General features: G+C 37.0%; 1 protein-coding gene across 4 annotated transcripts in view; it reads right to left on the reverse strand.

Annotated features, from left to right (window-relative positions):
• Nucleotides 1-25,323, reverse strand: part of FAAH2 (fatty acid amide hydrolase 2) — a 242,356-nt gene that overhangs the window by 40,620 nt on the left and 176,413 nt on the right. For all 4 annotated transcript variants that reach the window (XM_033201025.1, XM_033201024.1, XM_033201023.1 and 1 more), the window contains 2 exons: nucleotides 17,744-17,863; nucleotides 292-403 (listed from right to left, as the gene is read on the reverse strand). In XM_033201025.1, the coding sequence (XP_033056916.1) occupies nucleotides 292-403; nucleotides 17,744-17,863 (232 nt within the window). The remainder of the gene's footprint in view (nucleotides 1-291; nucleotides 404-17,743; nucleotides 17,864-25,323) is intronic.

Here is a 25,323-nt window from a genome sequence, read left to right on the forward strand (position 1 = left end):
CCAGAAAAGCCACAGAAAATCAATGCCAACATATGAAAGCAACTTGGAGGGAGGCTATACCCTGGAAAGCCATAGGAGTGGAGCTGCCCAAGACTATGGGAACCCACCTCTTGCATCAGCATGACCTGGATGTGAGACATGGAGTCAAAGGAGATCATTTTGGAGCTTTAAGATTTCACTGCCCCGCTGGATTTTGTACTTGCATGGGGCTTTTAGTCCAAAATGTATATTTAGATATTAAGAAATATTACACGACATCAAACTGGTCTAGGTAGAAGATGATTTACATACCAATGGAAGGGATGGTGTACACTGACAGACCCAGGCACCATTTGATCAACTCCCACAGAGGATTGACATGTTTCCCATGGTCACCAAGCAAATCCACAAATTTCACAGGTTCCTGAGATTGAAGATGAGAAATAAAATACAAGAATATTTTCTCAAAATAGTATAGTTAAGATAAAAATATCTATAAAAGTTTTATAGTAGGATTATGCATAACAGCCAAATACCGTCAATTGATGAATACATAAATAAAATTTATTAATAAAATATTAGTCACATAATGTAAGTGCTGATATATGATACAATATAGATAAAACTTGAAACATTGTGCCCAGTGAAAGAAGCCAGTAACAAGACACCACACACTTATGAGACTACTCACATGAAATATCCAGAATAATCAAATCTATAGAGACAGAAAGTAGATTTCTGGTTACTTAAGGCTATGGAGGGGCAAGTGGACTGTAGAGTGGCTGATAATGAGTATGAGGTCTCTTTTAGGAATGATGAAAATATTCTAAAATTGTGAAGATTGTTGCACAATTCTGAATGTACTAAAATCCATTACATTGTATGCATTAAATAGGCACATTGTGTGGTATATGAATTATAACTCAATAAACCTGCTATAAGGAAGTGGAGGTAGAGCAAGATGGCTGAATAGAATGCTTCAGCAATCAGTCTCCTTGAAAGAACACCAAATTAAACAACTATGCATGCAGTAAAGCACATTCATAATAACCAATAAAGTCAGCAATCACAATCACTGGTTTTAACAAAATACCAGTAAGAGTCATTGAAGAGTGTAGGAAAGATGGTCTTGCATTGCCTACACCAACCCTCCCCCATTGTCCATCAGCACTTTATTGAAAGACAATTTGTTTGCTTACAGGACGGTGAGTTAAGTGAATGGGCTACTCTGCATTGGAACCCAGTCTTTCCCTGTCCCACTGGTATGCAACATAGTGAAAAATTATGCTGGCACCAAAGCAGGGAACATTTATAGCGGTTCTGAATGAGGAAAATTCTAAGCTCCAGTGGGAGGAGTCCTGGCTGGCTCCACCACTAGCTGACTAACATGGCCATAGGCCTGAAGCAAATTGAGTGACCATCAGGCCACAAGGACTAATAGTCCTTGGAAAACCCTGGAGCTGCACTGTTCTCTCAGAGGCAATTGATTTTGGATGCACCCAACCTAGTGCAACACCAGCTGTGGTGGCCAAAAGAGTGCATACATCATCCTCCCTTTAACTCCAGGCAATGTAGCTGGTGAAGAAACTTCTGTGGCTTTGGGAAAGGAGTGGGAAGAGTACAGAGGATTTTGCCTTGCAACTTGGGTACCAGCTTAGCTATAGTAAAATGAAGCAACAAGGAGATCCCTGAAGCCCCCAATAACAGGCCTTAGCTCCTGAATGGTCTTTCTAGACCCACTCTAGTCAGAAGGGAATTGACTGTACTGAAGGGAAGAACCCAGTACCAGGAGGATTCCCCATCTTCAGACTGAAGAGCACTTGAGTCTCCTATAAAAATTAGTCTGGCAGTAGTTGCCATGAGCCTTGGATGAGACCCAGTACTGTGCTAGCTTAATGTTTAATCTAGCACTTTCCCAGCTGTAGTGGCCACAGGAGTACACATGTCACCCCTTTCCCAATTCTAGACAACTCAGCATAAAAACAGACTCCTTCATATTGGGGGAAAGAGAGAGAAGAGAGTGAAGTACTTTACCTGGTGACCCAGGAAACTTTCCCTTACATTACTCAACACCACCAAAGCAGTGCCTCTAGGAGTTGGCAAGAGTCACAGCATTCCTGAGCTTAAGATGCCACCTAGTGCTGTTATGGATTCCATGAAAACACACTTACAGGACAACACTCAATCCTCTTTGAATACATGGAAAGTCTTTTCAATAAGGATGGGCTAAACCAAGCACAAACTGTGAACATAGAAAAAAACACCTAACTCTTCAATGTTAAGACATTAATAAATGTCCACAAGCATCAAAAACATCCAGGAAAACATAACCTAACCAAATGAACTAAATAAGGCATCAGTGGCCAATGCAGGAGTGACAGAGATATGTGAATTGTCAGGTAGAGAATTGAAAATAGGTGTCTTGAGGAAGCTTAGTGAACTTAAAGACAATGCAGAGAAAGAATTCCAAATTTTGTCAGATACATTTTTTAAAGATTCAAATTTAAAAAGAAGAAAAATTCAGTTGACAAACTGAAAATGCATGAGGATCTCTCAAATGCATTATTAATCAAATAGAAAAAGTAATTAGTAAGCTGGAAGATAGGTTGTAGGCTCGAGGTTCCAAGATGGCTGAATAGGAACAGCTCCAGTCTGCAGCTCCCAGCATGAGCGACACAGAAGACAGGTGATTTTTGCATTTCCAACTGAGGTACCAGGTTCATCTCACTGTGGCTTGTCAGACAGTGGGTGCAGTCCATGGAGTGGGGGAGGGGGTCATCGCCTTACCCAGGAAGCACAGGGGTCAGGGAATTCCCTTTCCTAGCCAAGGGAAGCCATGACAGATGGTACCTGAAAATTCAGGACACTGCCCCCCAATACTGTGCTTATCCACAGCCTTAGCAAATGGCACAACAGGAGATTTCATCCTGCACCTCTCTTGGAGGGTCCCACACCCACAGAACCTCACTCACTGCTAGCACAGCAGTCTGAGATCAAACTGCAAGGTGGCAGTGATACTGGGGGAGAGGCGCCCACCATTGCTGAGGCTTGAGTAGGTAAACAAAGCAGCCTGTAAGCTCAAACTGGGTAGAGCCCACCACAGCTCAAGGAGGCCTGCCTGCCTCTGTAGACTCCACCTCTGGGGCAGGGCATAGCTGAACAAAAGGCAGCAGAAACTTCTGCAAACATAAACGTCCTGTCTGACAGCTTTGAAGAGAGTAGTGATTCTCCCAGCATGGAGTTTGAGATCTGGGAATGGACAGACTGCCTCCTCAAGTGGGTCTCAGAACCTGAGTAGCCTAACTGGGAGACACCTCCCAGTAGGGGCTGACTGACACCTCATGCAGCCAGGTGCCCCTCTGAGACAAAGCTTCCAAAGGAAGGATCAGGCAGCAACATCTGCCATTCTGCAATATTTCCTGTTCTGCAGCCTCTGCTGCTGATACCCAGGCAAACAGGGTCTGCAGTGGACCTCCAGCAAACTCCAACAGACCTGCAACTGAGGGTCCTGACTGTTGGAAGGAAAACTAATAAACAGAAAGGACATCCACACCAAAACCACATCTGTACATCACAATCATCAAAGACCAAAGGTAGATAAAAGCACAGATGGGGAGAAACCAGAGCAGAAAAGCTGAAAATTCTAAAAACCAGAGCACCTCTTCTCCTCCAAAGGAACACAGCTCCTCGCCAGCAACGGAACAAAGATTGACGGAGAATGATTTTGACTAGTTGAGAGAAGAAGGCTTCAGATCATTGGTAATAACAAACTTCTCCAAGCTAAAGGAGGATGTTCGAACAGATTGCAAATAACACAAAAGCCTTGAAAAAAGATTAGATGAATGGACAACTAGAATAAATAGTGTAGAGAGGTCCTTAAATGACCTGATGGAGCTGAAAACCATGGCACAAGAACTACATGATGCATGCACAAGCTTCAGTAGCTGATTTGATCAAGTGGAAGAAAGGGTATCAGTGATTGAAGATGAAATGAATGAAATAAAGTGAGAAGAGAAGTTTAGTGAAAAAAAATAAAAAGAGACAAACAAAGCCTCCAAGAAATATGGGACTATGTGAAAAAACCAAATCTACATCTGACTGGTGTACCTGAAAGTGATGGGGAGAATGCAACCAAGTTGGAAAACACTCCTCAGAATATTCTCCAGGAGAACTTCCCAAACCTAGTGAGGCAGGTCAACATTCAAATTAAGGAAATACAGAGAATGCCACAAAGACACTCCTTGAGAAGAGCAACTCCAAGACACATAATTGTCAGATTCAACAAAGTTGAAATGAAGGAAAATATGTTAAGGGCAGCCAGAGAGAAAGGTTGGGTTACCCACAAAGCGAAGCCCATCAGACTAAGAGCATATCTCTTGGCAGAAACTCTACAAGTCAGAAGAGAATGGGGGCCAATAATCAACATTCTTAAAGAAAAGAATTTTCAACACAGAGTTTCATATCCAGCCAAACTAAGCTTCATAAGTGAAGGAGAAATAAAATCCTTTACAGACAAACAAATGCCAAGAGATTTTGTCACCACCAGGCCTGCCTTACAAAAGCTCCTGAAGGAAGCACTAAACATGGAAAGGAACAACCGGTACCAGCCACAGCAAAAACATGCGAAATTGTAAAGACCATCAATTCTAGCATGAAACTGCATCAACTAATGAGCAAAATAACCAGCTAACATCATAATGACAGGATCAAATTCACACAGAACAACATTAACCTTAAATGTAAATGGGCTAAATGCTTCAATTAAAAGACACAGACAGGAAATTTGGATAAACACTCAAGACCCATCAGTGTGCTGTATTCAGGAGACCGATCTCACATGCAGAGACATACATAGGCTCAAAATAAAGGGATGGAGGAAGATATACCAAGGAAATGGAGAACAAAAAAAAGCAGGGGTTGCAATCCTAGTCTCTGATAAAACAGACTTTAAACCAGCAAAGATCAAAAGAGACAAAGAAGGACATTACATAAAGGTAAAGGGATCAATTCAACAAGGAGAGCTAAGTATCCTAAATATATATGCACCCAATACAGGAGCACCCAGATCCATAAAGCAAGTCCTGAGAGACCTACAAAGAGACTTAGACTCCCAGACAATATAATGGGAGACTTTAACACCTCACTGTCAATATAAGACCGATTAACAAGACAGAAAGTTAAGAAGGATATCCAGGAATTGAACTCATCTCTGCACCAAGCGGACCTAATAGACATCTACAGAACTCTCCACCCCAAATCAACAGAATTTACATACTTCTCAGCACCACATCATGCTTATTCCAAAATTGACCATATAGTGGGAAGTAAGGCACTCCTCAGCAAATGTAAAAGAACAGAAATTATAACAAACTGTCTCTCCAACCACAGTGCAATCAAATTAGAACTGAGGATTAAGAAACTCACTCAAAAGAGCTCAACTACATGGAAACTGAACAATATGATCCAGAATGACTACTAAGTACTTAAAGAAATGAAGACAGAAATAAAGATGTTCTTTGAAACCAATGGGAACAAAGACACAGTATACCAGAATCTCTGGGACACATTTAAAGCAGTGTGTAGAGGGAGATTTAGAGCACTAAATGCCCATAAGAGAAAGCAGGAAAGATCTAAAATTGACAATCTAACATCACAATTAAAAGAACTAGAGAAGGGAGAGCAAACACATTCAAAAGCTAGCAGAAGGCAAGAAATAACTAAGATCAGAGCAGAACTGAAGGAAATAGAGACATAAAAAGCCCTTCAAAAAAATCAATGAATCCAGGAGTTGGTTTTTTGAAAAGATCAACAAAATTGATATGCCACTAGCAAGACTAATAAAGAAGAAAAGAGACAAGAATCAAATAGGCACAATAAAAAATGATAAAGGAGATATCACCACAAATCCCACAGAAATACAAACTACCATCAGAGAATACTACAAACTCCTCTACACAAAAAAACTAGAAAATCTAGAAGAAATGGATACATTCCTGGACACATACACTCTCCCAAGACTAAACCAGGAAGAAGTTGAATCCTTGAAGAGACCAATAACAGGTTCTGAAAATGAGGCAATAATTAATAGCCTATTAACCAAAAAAACTCCAGGACCAGATGGATTCACAGCTAAATTCTACCAGAGGTACAAGGAGGAGCTGGTACCATTCCTTCTGAAACTATTCCAATCAATAGAAAAAGAGGGAATCCTCCCAAACTCATTTTATGAGGCCAACATCATCCTGAAACCAAAGCTTGGCAGAGACACAACAAAAAAAGAGAATTTTAGACCAATATCCCTGATGAACATCAATGCCAAAATCCTCAATAAAATACTGGCAAACTGAATCCAGGAGCACAACGAAAAACTTATCTACCACGATGAAGTTGGCTTCATCCCTGGAATGCAAGGCTGTTTCAACATATGCAAATCAAAAAACGTAATCCAGCATATAAAGAGAACCAAAGACAAAAACCACATGATTATCTCAATAGATGCAGAAAAGCCCTTTGACAAAATTCAACAGCACTTCATGCTAAAAACTCTCAGTAAACTAGGTATTGATGGGACGTATCTCAAAATAAGAAGAGCTATTTATGACAAACCCACAGCCAATATAATACTGAATGGGAAAAAACTGGATGCATTCCCTGGAAAACTGGCAGAAGACAGGGATGCCCTCTCTCACTACTCCTATTCACCATAGTGTTGGAAGTTCTGGCCAGGGCAATCAGGCAGGAGAAAGAATAAAGGGTATTCAATAGGAAAAGAGGCAGTCAAATTGTCCCTGTTTGCAGATGACATGATGGTATATTTAGAAAACCCCATCATCTCTGCCCAAAATCTCCTTAAGCTGATAAGCAACTTCAGTAAAGTCTCAGTATACAAAATCAATACGCAAAAATCACAAGCATTCCTATACAACAATAACAGACAAACAGACAGCCAAATCATGTGTGAACACCCATTCACAATTGTTTCAAAGAGAATAAAATACCTAGGAATCCAGCTTACAGGGGATTTGAAGGACCTCTTCAAGGAGAACTACAAACCACCTCTCAATGAAATAAAAGAGGACACAAACAAATGGAAGAACATTCCATGATCATGGACAGGAAGAAACAATATCGTGAAAATACTGCCCAAGATAATTTATAGATTCAATGACATCCCCATGAAGTTACCAATGAATTTCTTCACAGAATTGGAAAAAGAAAAAAACTACTTTAAAGTTCATATGGAACCAAAAAGAGCCCACATTGAAAAGACAATGCTAAGTCCAAAGAACAAAGCTGGAGGCATCATGCTACCTGACTTCAAACTATACTACAAGACAACAGTAACCAAAACAGCATGGTACTGTTACAAAAACAGAGATGTAGACCAATGGAACAGAATAGAGCCCTCGGAAATACCGCAAATCTACAACCATGTGATCTTTGACAAACCTGACAAAAACAAAAAATGGGAAACAGATTCCCTATTTAATACATGGTGCTGGGAAAACTGCCTAGTCATATATAGAAAGCTGAAATTGAATCCCTTCCTTACACCTTATACAAAAATCAAATCAAGATGAATTAAAGATTTAAATGTTAGACCTTAAACCATAAAAACCCTAGAAGGAAACCTAGGCAATACCATTCAAGACATAGGCATGAGCAAGGACTTCATGACTAAAACACCAAAAGCAATGGCAACAAAAGGCAAAATTGACAAAGAGGATCCAATCAAACTAAAGAGTTTCTGCACAGAGAAAGAAACTACCATCAGAGTGAACAGGCCACCTACAGAATGGGAGAAATTTTTACAATCTACCCATCTGACAAAGGGCTAATATCCAGAATCACAAAGAACAAATTTACAAGAAAAAAATCAAACAACCCCATCTAAAAGTGGGCAAAGGATATGAATAGGCACTTCTCAAAAGTAGACATTTATGCAGCCAACAGACACATGAAAAAAATGCTCATCATCACTGGCCATCAGAGAAATGCAAATCAAAACCACAATGAGATACCATCTCATGCCAGTTAGAATGGCCATCATTACAAAGTCAGGAAACAGGTGCTGTAGAGGATGTGGAGAAATAGGAACGCTTTTACACTGTTGGTGGGACTGTAAAACTAGTTCAACCATTGTGGAAGACAGTGTGGCGATTCCTCAAGGGTCAGAACCAGAAATACCATTTGACTCAGCCATCCCACTTCTGGGCATATACCCAAATTATTATAAATCATGCTACTGTAAAGACACATGCACACTTACGTTTATTGCTGCACCATTCACAATAGCAAAGACTTGGAACCAACCCAAATGTCCATTAATGATAGACTGGATTAAGAAAATTTGGCACATATACAGAATGGAATACTATGCAGCCATAAAAAAGGATGAGTTAATGTCCTTTGTAGGGACATGGATGAAGCTAGAAACCATCATTCTGAGTAGATTATCCCAGGGGGAGAAAACCAAACACCACATGTTCTCACTCATAGGTGAGAATTAAACAATGAGAGTACTTGGACACAGAGTGGGGAACATCATACACCAGTGACTGTCATGGGGTGGGGGAATGGGGGAGGGATAGCATTAGGATATATATCTAATGTAAATGACAAGTTAACGGGTGCAGCACACCAACATGGCACATGTATACATATGTAACAAACCTGCATGCTGTGCACATGTACCCTAAACTTAAAGTATAAAAACAAGACAGGTTGCATTAAAAATTATTCAATGGAATAATATTTAGTCAAAAAAGAAAGAAATCATGTATTTTTCAGCAACGTGTATGGCCTACAGGCCAGTATCTTGAGGGAAATAACTGAAAAACAGGAACTCGAATACTGCATGTCCTCAGATATGAGTGGGAACTAAATAATGTGCATACATAGTGAAATAATAAACATCTGATTGGAAGAGTTGGAGGGTTAAAAGTGGTGAGAAATGAGAAATTACTTAATGGATATGATGTACATTATCTGGGTGATGGTTACACTGAAAGTCCAGACTTCACCACTAAGCAATATATTCATGTAACAAAACTGTACTCCTTACATTTACACAAATAACACAAAAGAAATTACACCATCAGAAGAGAAAAAAGAAGAACGGAGAATGTAACACACCTACAGTATCTAGAAAATAGTCTCAAAAAGGTAAATCTAAGGGTTATTGGTCTTAAAGACGATGTAGAGAAAGAGATGAGGGTAAAAAATGTATTCAAGGAAATAATAACCATAAACTTACAAACCTAGAGAAAAACAAGACTACCCATGTAAAAGAAGGTCACAAAACACCAAGAAGGTTCATCCCAAATAAGACTACCTCAAGGAATATATTTATCAAACTCTCAAAGATCAAGGATAAAGAAAGGATGCTAAAAGCAGCAAAAAATGTTGCAAGTAACAAATAAAGATGCTCTAAAATATATGGCAGCAGGTTTCTCAGTGGAAACCTTAGAGGTCAAGGAGAAAGTGAGAAGACATACTCAACGTGCTGAAGAAACAAAACCTTCCAACCTAGATTATTATATCAAACAAAATTATACATCAACCATGAAGGAGAAGTAAATATGCTTTCAGATAGAGAAAATCTGTGGGACTTCATAACCACCAGACTTGTCTTACAGAAAAATGCTAAAGAAAGTTCCTCAATCTTGAGAAAAGGAAACTAATAAACAACAGGAAATCATGTGAAAGTATAAAACTCACTGGTAATATTTGATACTCTGACCAACATAAAATGCATTAACACTGTAATTGCAATGTATAAACCACACATGTGTTTAATAGGAAGACTAAAAGACAAATCTATCAAAATTCATAACTACAACATTTTTTGTTTGCATAAACTTATGGGGTACACAAGTAATTTTGTTACATGTATAAATTGCATAATGGTGTAGTCAGAGATTCAGGGTATCTATCACCTGAATGAAGTATATTGTACCCATTAAATAATTTCTCATAATCCAGTCTCCTCCCAAACACCTCACCCTTCTGAGTCTGCAATGATTATTACTGTGCATGCTACATTCATGTGTACACAATTATTTAGAACATGCTGTTCTTGTCTTTCTGTGTCTGGCTTATTTAATGTAAGATAATGGCCTCCAGTTCCATCCAGGTTGTTGCAAATGACAAGATTTTATTATTTTTTTATGACTGAATGTATGTTCTTTTGCATAAATACCACATTTTCTTTATGCAATCATCTGTTGATGAACACTTCAGTGGATTTTATAATTTTGCTATTGTGAGTAGTCCTCTAGTAAACATAAAGTTCAGTGCCTTTTTGATATGATTTACTTTCCTTCAAAAGATACCCAGTAGTGAAACTGCTGGATTGAACAGTAGTTATATTTTAGTTCTTTGAGAAATCTCTATACTGTTTTCAGCAGGGGTTGGTCTAATTTACATTTTCACCAAAAGTGTGTAAGAATTTCATTTTCTCCACATCACTGCCAACAACTGACATTGTCACTTTAATAGTAGCCACTCTGGTGTAAGAAAAAAAAATCTCATTGTGGTTTTAATTTTGCATTTCTCTGATGATTAGTGATTGTTGAGCAGTTTTTCACTTGCTTGTTAGCCATTTGTATGCCTTCTTTTGAAAAATGTCTATTCATGTTCTTTACCCACTTTTCAATGGGATTATTTGGGGTTTCTGTTGTTACTGAGTTTTTCTGGGCTCCTCGTAAATTTTGGATATTATTCACTGTCAAATTCATAGCTTGCAAATATTTTCTCCCATTCCACAGGTTGTTTGTTCACTCTCTGCATTATTTATTTCACTATACAGGGATTTTTAGTTTAAGCCCTATATGCCAATTTTTTTTTTCTGTTATCTGTGTTTTTGAGGTTTCAGTTCTAAATTCTTTGCTGGACCAATGTTCACAGGAGCTTCCACTAGATTTTATTCTACTGTTTTTATATTGTCAGGTCATATATTTAAGAATTTAATACATCTTGAGTTGATTTTTGTATATGGTGAAAGACAGGGGTCCACTTTCATTGCTCTATATACAACAATCGAATTTTCACAGCACCAATTATTGAACGGTGTATCCGCTCCCCACTGTATGTTCTCAACTTTTTCAATGTCATATTGGCTGTCAATATGTGGCTCTGTTTCTGGGTTCTCTATCCTATTTCTTGGTTTATGTGCCTATGTGCAACGGAACGATCTCAGCCCATTGCAACCCACCTCCCGGGTTCAAGCGATTCTCCTGCCTCAGCTTCCTGAGTAGCTGGTACTACAGGTGTGCACCACCACACCTGTAGTAGGGCCTGGCTAATTTTTTGTATTTTAGTGGAAACGGGTTTCACCATGCTTCTCAGGGTGGTCTCGAACTCCTGACCTCAGATGATCCACCCACCTCGGACTCCCAAAGTTCTGGGATTACAGGTGTGAGTCACCGTGCCCGGCCTATTTTTTAATAGCGGCACCATGATATCTTAGTTACTATACCTTGTAGTGTAGTTTGAAGGCAGGTAATGTGATGCATTCAGCTTTTTTCTTTTTGCTTAAAACTATTGGGGCTCTGGCGATTCAGGGTCTATTTTGGTTCCACATAAATTATGAGTGTTTTCAAATTCTTTGAAAAAATGACACTGATGTTAGGAATAGTATTGAATCTGGAGATTGCTTAGATTCATATGGTAATTTTCTTTACAGTAATTCTCCAATCCACCAGCATGGATGTTTCTCCATTTATTTGTGTCATCTACTTTTTCTTTCATCAAATTGTTTAGTTTTACTCATATATATATTACAGTATTACAGCAATTACAGAGTTAATGTATTTACTGATATATATATCAGTAAAACTAAAAATATATATATCTATATATTATTATATATAATATATATTTATTATTATATCACATAATATATCTATATATCATACAAATAATATAAATATAATTATATAATTATATTTTTTAAATATAATTATATAATTATATTTTTTAAATATAATTATATTAATTATATTTTTTAAATATATTAATATAGTGTAACATATTTAATTATAATATAATTATATAATATATAATATAATATAAATATAAACATAAATAATATACATCAATAATAAATACTATATATACATTATATATATTTCATCTTCTTGTTAATTAACAAGGAGTTCTACTTAATTTATTTTTCATAGCTATTGCAAACGGAATTGCATTCTTGATTTTATTCTCAGCTACACTGTTATTGGTAGCTGAGATCTTGAATTGATTTTTGTATATGATGAAAGATTTTATACATCTTGAGTCGATTTTTGTATATGGTGAAAGACAGGCACCCCTTTCATTGTTCTACATACAACAATCAAATTTTCACATATAAAAATGCTACTTATTTTTATACATGGATTTTGTATCCTGAAACTTTACTGAATTTTTTTTTTTTGGAGTCTTTAGGTTTTTCTAGATATAAGATTATATAATCAGATAACAGGAAAAATTTTGACTTCCTCTTTTCCAATTTGGATATCTTTTATTTCTTTCTTTGCCAGATTGCTCTGGCTGGGACTTTCAGTACTATGTTGAATAGGAGTGGTGAAAGTGGGCATCCTTGTCTTGTTCTAGTTCTTAGAGGAAATGCCTTCAACTTTTCTCCATTCAGTGTGATGTTAGATTTGGGTTTGTTGTATGTGGCCTTTATTACACTGAGATATGTTCATTTTATGACTAGATTGTTGAGACTGTTTATAATAAAAAGTTTCTAAATTTTATTAAATGCTTTTCCTGCATCTATTGAGATAATTATATGTTTTTTATTTCTGTTTATGTAATATATCACCTGTATTGATTTGTGTATGTTAAACCATCCTTATATTCCTAATATAAAACCATTTGTTTATGGAATATTATCTTTTGATATGCTTTTGAATTTGGCTTTCTAGTATTTTCTGAGGATTTTTGCATCTATGCCCTTCAGGAATACTGATCTATAGATTTTCTGTGGTTGTTGTGTTTTTGTTTGGTTTTGGTATCAGGGTGATAGTGGTGTCATGGAATGAGTTATGAAGAATTCTCTCCTCTTTTAACTTTTGGAACAATTTCAACAGAATTGTTTATTCTTCTTTGTGTGTATGGAATAATTCAGCTGCAAGTCCATTTAGTTCTGAAATTACTTTGTTAAAAATTATTTATTAGTGATTCAATGTTGCTATTCATTATAGGTCTGCTCAGGTTTTCTATTCCTTCCTGATTCAAACTTGGGAGGTTGCATGTTTCCAGAAATTAATTTATTTATTTCCTCTAGGTTTTCTTGTTTGTGGAAGTAGAGCTCTTAATAATGATTTTTAAGAATCTTTGTATTTTTGTGATGTCATTTATAATGTCTTCTTTTGCATTTCTGGTTTTGTTGTAATCTCTCTTTTTTCATTTCTGATTTTGTTGTAATCTCTTTTTTTCATGATTAATCTGGAGAGTGGATTATTTTGCTTATCTTTCTTAAGAACCAAAGCTTCTTGTTTCAGTGACCTTTTTGTATTTTTACCTTTACTTTTTGGCCTCTATTTTATTTAGTTCTACTAGGATTTTTTTTTTTTTTTTACTCATTCTCTTCTGCCAAGTTTTGGTTTAGTTTGTTCTGCGTTTCTAGTTCTTGGCAGTCCATCATTAGGTTGTTAATTTGTAATGTTCCTACTTTTATAGCATAGGCATTTAATGCTATGAACATCCCTCTTGGACTCTTGGAACTACTTTTTCTGTATCCGACAGAATTTGATGTGTTGTGTTTTCCTTTTCATTTGTTTCAAAAATTGTTTTAATGTCCACCTTAATTTCTTCATTGACACAATAATCATTAAGAAACATGTTTGATTTCCACGTATTTGTATAGTTTCCAAAGTTCCCAAAGGTAGTGATATTCAGTTTTATTCAAGCGTGGCCTGAGAAGATTCTTGATATGTTTTTAATGTTAAAAAATTCACTGAGACTCGTTTTGTGGCCTAAAATACAAGGTCTATACGAGGTCATACATGGTCTATGTTGGAGAATGTTCCATGTGCTTATGTGAAAAAATTGTACATTTCAAAGTTGTTGAGTAGATTTTTCGGTCAAAGTGTGTTAGGTCTATTGCACGTAAAGTCCAATGAGTTCAATATTTCTTTGTTGATTTCCCATCTTAATGACGTCTAATCTGTGAGTGGGCTGTTGAAGTCCCACACTATTATTGTATTATTCTCCACCTCTCTTGTTAGATATAGTAACATTTGTTTTATGAATCTGGGTGCTCCAGTATTGAGTGCATATATACTGAGTAATGTTATATCCTCCTGTTGAATTAATCCTTTTATCATTATGCAATGACTTAATTTGTTTTTTAACATTTAATTTAATATCTGTTATATCTAGTATAGATATAGCTACTCCTACTCTCTTTTGGTTTCTACTTCCATAAAATATCTTTTTTCAATCCTTTCCTCTCAGTCTATGTATGTATTTACAGAGAAAGTGAGTTTCTTGGAAGCAGCATTTAGATGGATCATGTTTATTATATTTTCTGTCAATCTATCTCTCTTTAGTAGAGTATTTAATCCATTTGAGGTCAGGTTAATATTATATATGAGGTTATTTTCTGTAAGGTCACTAAATCTTTTCTAGTTGTTTTATACATTGTTTGTTTCTTTTTCTCTGTCTTTATGGTTTGGTGAAGTTTCATTGTGTTAACAATTTGACTTTTCTTCCTCCTTTGTGTGATTGTTTTATAAGACCATTGAGTTTTATATGTTAATGAGCTATCATAATCATGAACATATACCTTTTATTTCCATGTCAAGGACATTTTTGAGCATTTGTTTTAGGTCTGGTCTAGTGGTGATAAATTCCCTCAACAATTGCTTGTCTGGAAAAGACTTTATTTCTCCTTCATTTATGAAGGTTAATCATGCTGGATATAAAATTTTTATTTGTATTTTTTTCTTTCAACAATTTGTAAATCCCATTCCATTTTCTTCTGACCTGTGAAGTTTCTGCTAAGAAGCTCATTCTTAGTCTGATGGGGTTCTTTCATAGGTGACTAGATGCATTTTTCTTGCTGATCATAAAAGTCTTTCTTTTATATTGACTTTAGGTATTCTGATTTAATATGCCTTTTTGCAATGTATTTGCCTTGGGATTGTTGGGACTACTGTATCTGGATGTCTAAATCTCTTGCTATACTTGAGATGCTTCCATAAATAATTTTCTTAAATAGGATTTCTAAACTTTTTAAAAATCTTTCTACGCCAGTAATACCAACAAATTGTAAGTATTGTTATTTTTGCATACTCATCTTAAGGGCTTTGTTCATTTGCCTTTATTTTTGTTTGACTGGATTACTTCAAAAGATGTGTCTTCACATTTTGAGAGTCTTCCTTCTGCTTGGTCTTTGGAATGTTTTGTAATCCCTTCAATGAAATTATAAGTTCCAAAATGTCTGTTATATTACTTTTTTTTAAAGAAAATCTATCCTCTTAGTAAATTTCATATTAACAGTCTAAATTGATATTCTAATTTCTTTGTATTGCTTTACAAATTTCCATTTAAGAGCCAGGTGTGGTGGCTCATGCCTGTAATCCCAGCACTTTAGGGGGCCAGTGTGATTGGATCACCTGAGGTCAGAGTTTGAGATTAGCCTGGCCAAAATGGTGAAACCCCATCTCCACTAAAAATACAAAAATTAGCCAAGTGTAGTGGTGTGTGCTTGTAGCCTCAGCTGCTCAGTAGTTTGAGGCAGGAGAATCACTTAAACAAGGGAAGCAGAGGTTGCAATTAGCCAAGATTGTACCACTGCAGTCTAGCCTAGGCAACAGAGTGAGACTCTGTCACAAAAAAAAAGAAAAAAAATCAATTTAATTTTACTAAGACTCTTTAAAGTCAATATTTTGATTTCCTTATCTGGCATTGTGAAGATTTCTTTTGCTCAGAGTCTATTGTTAAAGAATTATTGTTTTAATTTGAGGGTGTTATAGTACATTTCTTTTTTAGGCTTTCTGCATCTATACACTGATTTCTGAGCAACCAGGGGAATAGGGGATTCTTCTTATTTTTGAATTTACTTTTATTGAGTGTTGAATTTTGTTTTTGAAGATATGACTATGATAATAACTATAATCATTTTTAAGAGATAGTATAAAAAGAAATAAATGTTATAGTGCAAATGCACAAGAAACTGCAAGAGAAGTCGGGATGATTATTGAGTATAAAAAGAGAAGGAATAAGGTCCAGTATTTGATAGTACAATTGGGTGACTACAGTTTAAAGTACTTTGTTGTATATTATAAAACAACTAAGAGAGTGGAATTGGAATGTTACAACACAAAGAAATAATAAATGTTTAAACTGACAGATACTCCAGTTACACTGATTTCATAATTACACATTGTATGTATGTGTCAAAACATCTCCTATACCCCATAAATACATACAACTATTATATAGTCACAAAATTTAAAATTTTAAATTAGGTCTGTAATAAAAAGAGCTACATTAACATAAAAAAGTACGTTTAGAAAATGGCCACATCTCTTTTCTACCTATTTTAAGTGATTATTAATGAGCAACATGGTAAAGTAGTTATGACCACCAGCTCTAAATCTGGCATCATGATTCAAAGTAAGAGGAGAACAGATTTTTCCCTTCTCTTTTTTTTCCAGATTTGTAATTACAGGACCAGTTTTGACAGTCAGCATGTATGTTAACAGTTTATCCAAATTACAAGACAGTGTCTTCTGGAAGTGAACTCAAAATAAATTTTTTGCTTTTGATTTCAGCTTTAGTTTTGATTTAAGTTCTGATTATAAACTTTCATCTCAGAGCCAAACATCCTCACCTTGTGAATTTTTATAAACGTTTTGTTCTGAGAGATTTCCAAAGTGTTTCTACAAGAAAACTGGCTATTTAAAACATTTAAAAAGTAACTTTTTTTTAAGGTAGAGGGGCTCGTGTGAGTTTTGCCTTATGGAAGGGCTACTCTATGTGAGATACCTTATAAAAATATTGTTAATCCACAAAATTAATCTGTAATATGGGTATCAATAGCTTAATTTTATGTATGAGTAAACTGCAGAATAGCTAAGTAACTTGCCCAAGATAACAAAACTAGGAGGTAGCCTGCACTTCAAATTTGGATGTGTCATGCTCTAACACAAATATTCCCATTGGTAGAAAACATTCCTATATTCACAAAAGTTAAATTCTCCAGAATGTTGAATTTATCTTATATTTCTCAAAGTGTTCATATTTAAAGTCTTCAGCAAGCCTGAAAAAACCTGGCATAAGGAAAGCTTCTTTCACAAGTACCTGTATCAGTCTGGAACTTGACAACTGAAGTTACCTAATCACTTTATGCTTTATTGAAACTTACATGTTCTCAGTACCCAGCACACAACATACATCATTCCCCTATATCCTTGTTCGTGCTGTGGTTTCCCCTCTGCCTGGCATAATCTTTATCTCTTCTCTACCTGGCTAAGGTTTCCAAATCATTCAAGATTTGGGAGACTGCAACTCCTCCATCAAGAAGTCTTCACTGACTTCCATATAGGAATGGGCACACTCTCTGTGATCACACAATCATATATGCTTATGCTAGCAAAGCATTCACCAAACTGTGCTTTCTTTAAATATTTTAATATTTTACTTATTTTTTCAGGAGTTTCTTTTACCTACACCTCTAACATATGGCCCACAATAGAAGCTCAATAAATGTTTACACAAAGAATAAAGTAAGGAAAGGAAGAGGCAAACATACCTTCCCATCATGTCCCTTTGCTGACATCATTGTGATCCACAACTGAAGAGAGTACTTCATTTTCTTCAGTTTAACATGTTGAACTGAGGCTCCTAGAATAGTTTCAAGGTGAACCACAACCTTATAAAAGAAAGATATAAAAATAGACAAGCATGATGAGAAGAGGAGATACTACTGAAGAGTGACATCAGCAAGATGGCAGACCAGAAAGCTCTAGGCCCTCATTGCCCCATGGAAACACAAACAAACAAACAAACAAACAAAAAATACCCCACAATATATAGAACAAAGCAGTTTTGTGAGAACTCTAGAAACAAGCTAAGAAGCAACCATGGAAATGCCAACAAACAAACAAAACAAAACAAAAACCCAAAAAACTACACTCAAAATGCTAGAAAATTTCATGTTATTTCTGCTTGTCCTTGTCCTACTGCCTCTCTGACACAGCACTGAGTGTCTGAAAGATTCCATCATATTATTTGTTCCTCCATTGGAATGAAAGAATATGAATGGAACTTACTTGTAAAGTTCTAGCCTCTCTGGGGGACAGTCTGAGGAACTGGTTTGTCTTTTCTGACTTGGAATACTGACTGGAATTCAGTATAGTGTAAACTGTAGGTTGGAAAATGCTTAAAGCAGTGGTGAAAGCTATTGCACAAATGAATTGCTGGGTTACTGCAGATATCTGGGTACCTGTGAGCAAGAGATTATATGCATGGAAATAAAATACAATTAAGGTCTGAGAAGAAGCAGAAGTAAGACACTGATGATCATTGTTAGGACCCACCACACCACCCTTCTTTGCTTCTAGACCTATAACTAGACTCAAGTCTCATCAGGTCATGGTTTTTTTTTTCTAATTTATCTAGACATAAATCCAGGGAATATGCATGACAATGGATATTAAAAGTATGGATAATCGTGGAAGAAAAACAAACCTGAAACAGGCTAAATGTATGATATAAGCCCACAAAGGAGAGAGTCTGGATTTAGTGTTGCAGCTCAGTGTGTCAGAAAAAACTCTAAAAAAGTTTAGAAAAACATAGACGAAAAGGTGTCCTACACTAAATGAAGTTGAAATTCCAGTCCTGCCTTGACCTACTGTAGAGGAAAGAATCCAAATTCTTAGGCATATTTATCATTTAAGACCTTCTCCCCCACCTTGCGAGGGTACTGGAAACAATTCTTAGCCACAATTATGAGAAATAAATTTTTCTGGGAACCCTATCATCTTTGAAGATCACTTTTCTCTGTAGGTCAGAAATTACAAGGATTGATACCATTGAACTAAAAAAATAAATTAATAGAAATAATTGGATTCCCAAGTGGCAGGGGCCAAGTGACAGCACTTAACTGACAAAACTAGGTAAGCAGAAGAGTCAAAGCAGCAATCAGAATAATCTGGCTTATACAGACCTATCAGCCAGACCTATGACATTGGTTAGTTAAGCATGTTCTAGTAGTGAGACAGATAATAAGTCCATTATATTCTTACTAAATCTGTATAAGCAGAGGAGTCCTAGGTCAATTGATCAAAATTCTAGCGTGTAACATAAAACAGAGTCATGGCCCTTCAATCAATTCCCAGACTTGAGCCAGTTTACAGACTCACACCCCTTGAATGAAGGGAAGAATGGGTCCACCACATGCCCAACAACATATAATGTCAATCTTTGGCATGGAAGAATTAGGGAAAAATAATCAGAAGTTTTGGAGAATATTGTACATAGGTTCTGAACTGATACTAATGCCAGGAGATCTAAAATGACACTATAGTCTACAGTTAGAAGAGTGGCTTATGGAGGTCAGGTGAACAAAAGAGGTGTTTGTGTTTTTGTTTTAATATTTATAATTTAGGAGGAAGTAGTTTTGTTACATGGATATATTGCATAATGGTGAAGTCTAGTGTTGGGGCCCGTGCCGGGGGTAGTGGAGAATGAACAGACACAGACACAAAAGACAAAGACAAACAGAGAACATGGCGGCCGCGCCTAAAGCCTCCGCCTCACTTTATTTATACCCCATTAATCCCACGTCAGCAAAAATGACATAATACAAAATAACTTTTTGCACCCAGATATAACCTACTGCTTAGTTCTTTGTTTCTAAGTTCTTTCTTATTTTGTCTGCCTTCTTGGCGCCTACTAGAGTTCATTAAAAGTTCAACTAGAGATAGTATCCTTGACTACTGGAGTTCATTGAAAGTGCAACTAGCTAGAGACACTGTCCTTGAGCCCTATCTATTCTCAGCATATTATTTTCAATGGCCCCTGCATTCCCCCCTTTTTTGTTTTGCCTCAATCTTAGAAAGGCAGCCCATACTTGTTCCTGGTTTTTTTTTTTTGTTTTTGGATGCGACGGAGGGAACATCGGATTATTAGGAGAAATAGACTCAATCCAAGCACCCAAAGCAATATATTTCCAGAGATTGTAGAAATCCATGTTTTCATCTGAGTCCATGGATTAAGAGCAGCAAGGCATCGACCCATCTCCTGCATAGTAGCTGCTCCGGACAATACATGTAATTTTTATTGAAATGCTAAAGAAATATTTTGAGTGAGTTCTTGGATGTCCAAACTAATATTTTTATGGCCTATTAATAATCTTCGGATTTCGGTCCAATTCTGAGAAACATTAAAAGGCACAGGTGTTACGCAAAATTGCGTGGAATTCCAATCACATTGCAATGTTATTCGAGTACTGAGGACAGTGAGCTGATCTCCAAGCCATGTCAAAGCTTGTTTCACGTTGTCCAATCTTTCGGCAAGTTGGGAGTCAATGTTTCGTTGTTGCAGCCACAACCGGTGAGATTGTTCATGCCATTGCTGTACAAATTCAGCATTTTGTATGCCTTGATGTAACGCGAGCCCCGCAACAGCCGCGGTGGAGGCAATGGCAACAAGGCTCATTACCAAGGCAATTATAAGTCCAAGAGCCCGACGGGTCCGTTGAAGGGAAGTCCAAATATAAGTCTCAAGAGGTGATGCCCCCCATGGTCGCGTAAGGTTGACAGGTAGCCAAATTTCCTTACAAGCCCTGAGGATATAAATATCCCCTGTAAAACTGTGTCACCAAGAATGATTGAGGCAAGACAAAAATGTACACGTATCTTTACAATTAACAATCCCCGTATCATTATCCCATGTTAAATGTCCTGCTAACAATAGGTAAGGCTTTCGGACACAAGCAATAATATATCGGGAGACATTCCGCCGTAATTGAATATGAAAAGGGTTATTCGGGTTAGAAAGATTAAGGGACATATTTCCCACAAAAGTACTAATGGCATCACCTGCAGCTAATAACTTCCAAAGATGACTTTGTACTTGTAAAGAGTATCTAAGATGAGCATAGGTGGCGACAAGCCTCCTTCACGCCATACTAAGTTTCATTACCGTCAGCAACAATACTTTTATTTACCCGTGCCATCTTAAAGGTATGTGACTAAATTTTGTTTGAAAATCACCGTGCACACTCCAATCAATTACTTGCAACCCATTATATTCTAATAAAATCCGGGGCTTAATTCCCCGACAATGTTGCCACTCCAATACTCAATATTAGGGGAAACCTCTGGAATAGGACAAAAAGGTAAGGAACTAGGAATAGTCTCATTAATATATACAGTATGATTATAATGAAAACTTCTAGTTACAATAATAACAGTATTGGCAGCCACATGGCTATGATATAGCGAAGAGCCCAAGCTTCATGTGATTTCCGGAGACAATGAGGACTATTTCCCATGCAAATTGGAAGTCCTTCCACTCCAAATTGGTATGTGCTGTTTATTATTCCCGTTTCCCTTCTATGTTGTCCTTGTCCATATAGGGGGACGGCATCCAAGTAGTGTCATTGGTGAAAACCTTAACTTCTGCCTCCCCCCAGGCAACTCCTTGATACAAGGGTGGAAAGGGAATATAAGTCCAATATTCATACAAAGCCTCACTAAGGGAAATAAGTCCTCCACTGAGACACATCCAACAAAGGAAGAGATGCATGCTGAGTCCAGTTTCTTTTCAACAGGGTTTCAATCGCCTTGTAGGAAACCACTCAGGTCCACTCCCTGTAAGGATAAGAGCATAACCCCGTCCCTGTTTTAGAACTTGCCCCTGTGCATACTTACCTTCTTCATTAGGATACAAACCTTTAAATTATCGACGGGGACTATCTTCGAAGGAGGTGAGGAAAGATGAGTTACGGCAGCGGAGTCCTGCAATTGTCTCCATTGATTCAAAAAATTTAAGGTAAACAAAACCTTTAAAATCTGATTTCTGGGGGACTCATTTCCCCCTTTTGTTTTAACAGTTGAGTTTTCAAGGTTAAATTTGCGCGCTCAATGATGGCTTGGCCTTGACTGTTGCCCGGGATACCAGTGAGATGTTGAATATTGTATTGCTGTAAAAAAAACTTGTAATTTACGAGAAACATAGGCAGGAGCATTATCAGTTTTAAGTATTAGAGGAATGCCCATGACGGCAAAACAAGCCAAAAGATGAGTAATAACAGAATCAGCTTTTTCAGATGGTAAAGGAGTTGCCCATTGAAAATGAGAGAAAGTATCAATAGTATGATGAACATACTTTAATCGTCCAAAAGAAGGAACATGTGTGACATCCATTTGCCAAATCTGATTAACTTGAGTACCTCGTGGATTAACTCCGGGATGAAAAGATGGAATGCTCAAAGGAGCACAAGAAGGACAAGCTCGAATAAGAGAACGAGCTTGTTTACGAGTTAAATGAAATCGTCGCTGAAGACCAGAACTATTAGTGTGATGTAGAGCATGTTCTTGTTCTGCAGCCTGTAGGTGGCCGATTAAAAGTGAATCAATCTGAGTATTGCCATGAACTAATGGTCCAGGAAGTTGAGAATAAGAACGAAGATGAGTGTAATAAAGGCTCGACGCTGGCTCAAAGTAGAAGACAATAAAGAGAAGAGTTTTTGAAGAGAAGAAGTAGCACAAAGAGGTAGAGTGGCTTGAGAAATATAAGAAGTAACATAGACGGCGTATTGAGAATCACTAACAATGTTACAACTGGTGGAAGGGAAATCAAGTAAGACCATGAGAATAGCAAACAGTTCTCTCTGTTGCACCGAGGGATAAGGGTAAACTGTAACTCGAGATTGATGAACACTCCAATATCCAGCTTTACCATTACTACTAGCGTCAGTAAAAAAGGTAGGACCTTGAATAGGAAATAAAGATATGGGTGAAAAGGGCAATACAGAATGCTGTCTGAAGAATGAAAAATTGGAGACTTAGGATATTGGGTAGAAAATTGTCCGACAAATGAGGCACAAGCACTTGCCAAGAATCAGAAGTAGCAAGAAGATAAGTAATTTGACTATGAGTGAATTGAGAGATAATGAAGGAAGGGTCTCCTCCCCAAAGTTGTCGACAGCGATGCCGTCCTTTGATGATCAATTCAGCTAAACGATCATATAAGTAGCCAAACGTTAGATGTTTTGTTGGACAAAAAAATCCATTCTAACGGCCGATTTGTTTGATGAATCATACCTGTAGGAGAATGTAAAGTATGAAATAAGCAAAAGGAAGGGGAACGTCGGGAAGGATATAATATAGATGGGCTTTTTGAAGTTGTTCCTCTACAAGCTGGAGTTCCTGTAAAGCTAAAGGAGTTAAATGACGTGAGCTGTTCAATGACTATCTCCTTCTAGAATAGAAAAAAGATGTTGTAATTGATACGTTGGTATTCCCAAAACAGGACGCATGCAATTAATATCCCCTAAAAGCTTTTGAAAGTCATTTAATGTTTTTAAATGATCACGTCGAATTTGAATCTTTTGGGGCCGAATATTTGCGCTCCCACGTATAACCTAAATATTGAATAGGAAAATCTATTTGAATTTTTCTGGGGCAATATTAAGTGAGTATAAAGAAAGTTGCGTTTGTAAGGATGTAAAAGCATCTTGCTGTTCTTTTTTAGTGGGTGCAGCAAGAAGAATGTCATCCATATAATGATATAAAAGAACAAAGGATGACATTGTCGAACAGGATCCAGAGCTCGATGAACAAACTCTTAACACAAGGTGGGGCTGTTTAACATTCCTTGAGGCAAAACCTTCCATTGATATCGAGAAAGTGGCTGAGAATTATTAAAAACAGGGACAGAAAAGGCAAAACGTTCACAATCGTTTTGATCCAAAGGAATAGAGAAAAAACAATCTTTTAAATCAATAACCATAAGCAACCAATCTTGAGGAATCATAGAAGGGTTAGGAAGGCCAGGTTGTAAGGATCCCATGGGTTGAATACATGCATTGATAGCACGAAGATCTGTTAATAGTCTCCATTTACCGTTTTTATTTTTTATTTGTTTGTTTGTTTGTTTTTGTTTTATTTTTATTTTTATTTTATTTATTTATTTATTTATTTATTTATTTATTTATTTATTTTTATTTTTTTTTTACACAAAGACAGGGGAATTCCATGGAGAAGTATTAGGCTCTATATGACCTAAGGACAATTGTTCCTGAACCAAGTTTTCCAAGGCCTCAAGCTTCTCACGTGTTAAAGGCCACTGCTCAACCCACACAGGAATATTAGTTTTCCATTTCAAGGGAAGGGCTTGAGGCTGTTGAACAGTGGCTACATGTTTAAAGATTTTTCAAGAGGATTGTAGCCCATGCGGAACATCATATTCTTGGCAGAATTAGAAATATGAGGAATAGACACAAAAGCTCCAAATTGTTGCAATAAATCTCGCCCCCATAAATTTAGGGCAATAGGAACAATATAAAACTGAACTTGGGCCACTTGACCATCTGGCCCTTGGCAATTTAAGGATTGAGAATTTTGATACACCTCAGAGGCAGAACCTAATCTTGTAAGAGAGACAGCAACAGGCCGTTTAGGTCACTGTAAAGGTCATTGATCAGAGGCAATAATAGAAACGTCAGCTCCAGTGTCGACCAAGCCCTGAAAAATTTTCCTTCCACTTCAAGGGGAAACAAAGGTTTTTGTTGAGTTACTAAAGTTTCTCAAAAATTATGTTTACCTGTGCTTCCAAAACCTCCAATTCTTTCTTGCCTCCGTGAAGGAAACTGAAAATAGGGCAATACAAGGAGTTGTGCAATTCACTGCCCCTTTTTCAGAGATATAGGTTTATGAGCTTGGGCCATAATTTGAATTTCCCCTTTATAATCAGAATCTATAACACCCAAATGAACTTGTAAACCTTGTAAAATGCTACTACTTTGTCCTATAAGCAATCCAACAGTATGTGAAGGTAATGGCCCAAAAACACCTGTGGATAATTTAACAACTCCCATTTCTGGGGTAAGTTCAATAGCTTGTAAAATCGCCACATCGGTAGCGGCGCTACCGGAAGTAGCAGAGAAAAGCTGAGCTAATGAAAATTGGGGGTTAACATTGGCTGACTGGTCTGCTGATGCTGAACCCCTGAGCTGACTGGAAATTGCAATTGAAAAGGGCTTGTATTGTTGTGGGGGCCCCAAGCTGAAGGGCCCCTCTGCAAGTTTCCCGATTTAGAAATGAGAGAGTTACCGTTTTTATCTACCTTAGAGTGACATTCATTAGTCCAGTGTCGTCCTCT

This window comes from Trachypithecus francoisi, unplaced genomic scaffold (genome assembly GCF_009764315.1).
Source record: "Trachypithecus francoisi isolate TF-2019V2 unplaced genomic scaffold, Tfra_2.0 Lachesis_group6, whole genome shotgun sequence".
NCBI lineage: Eukaryota > Metazoa > Chordata > Mammalia > Primates > Cercopithecidae > Trachypithecus > Trachypithecus francoisi.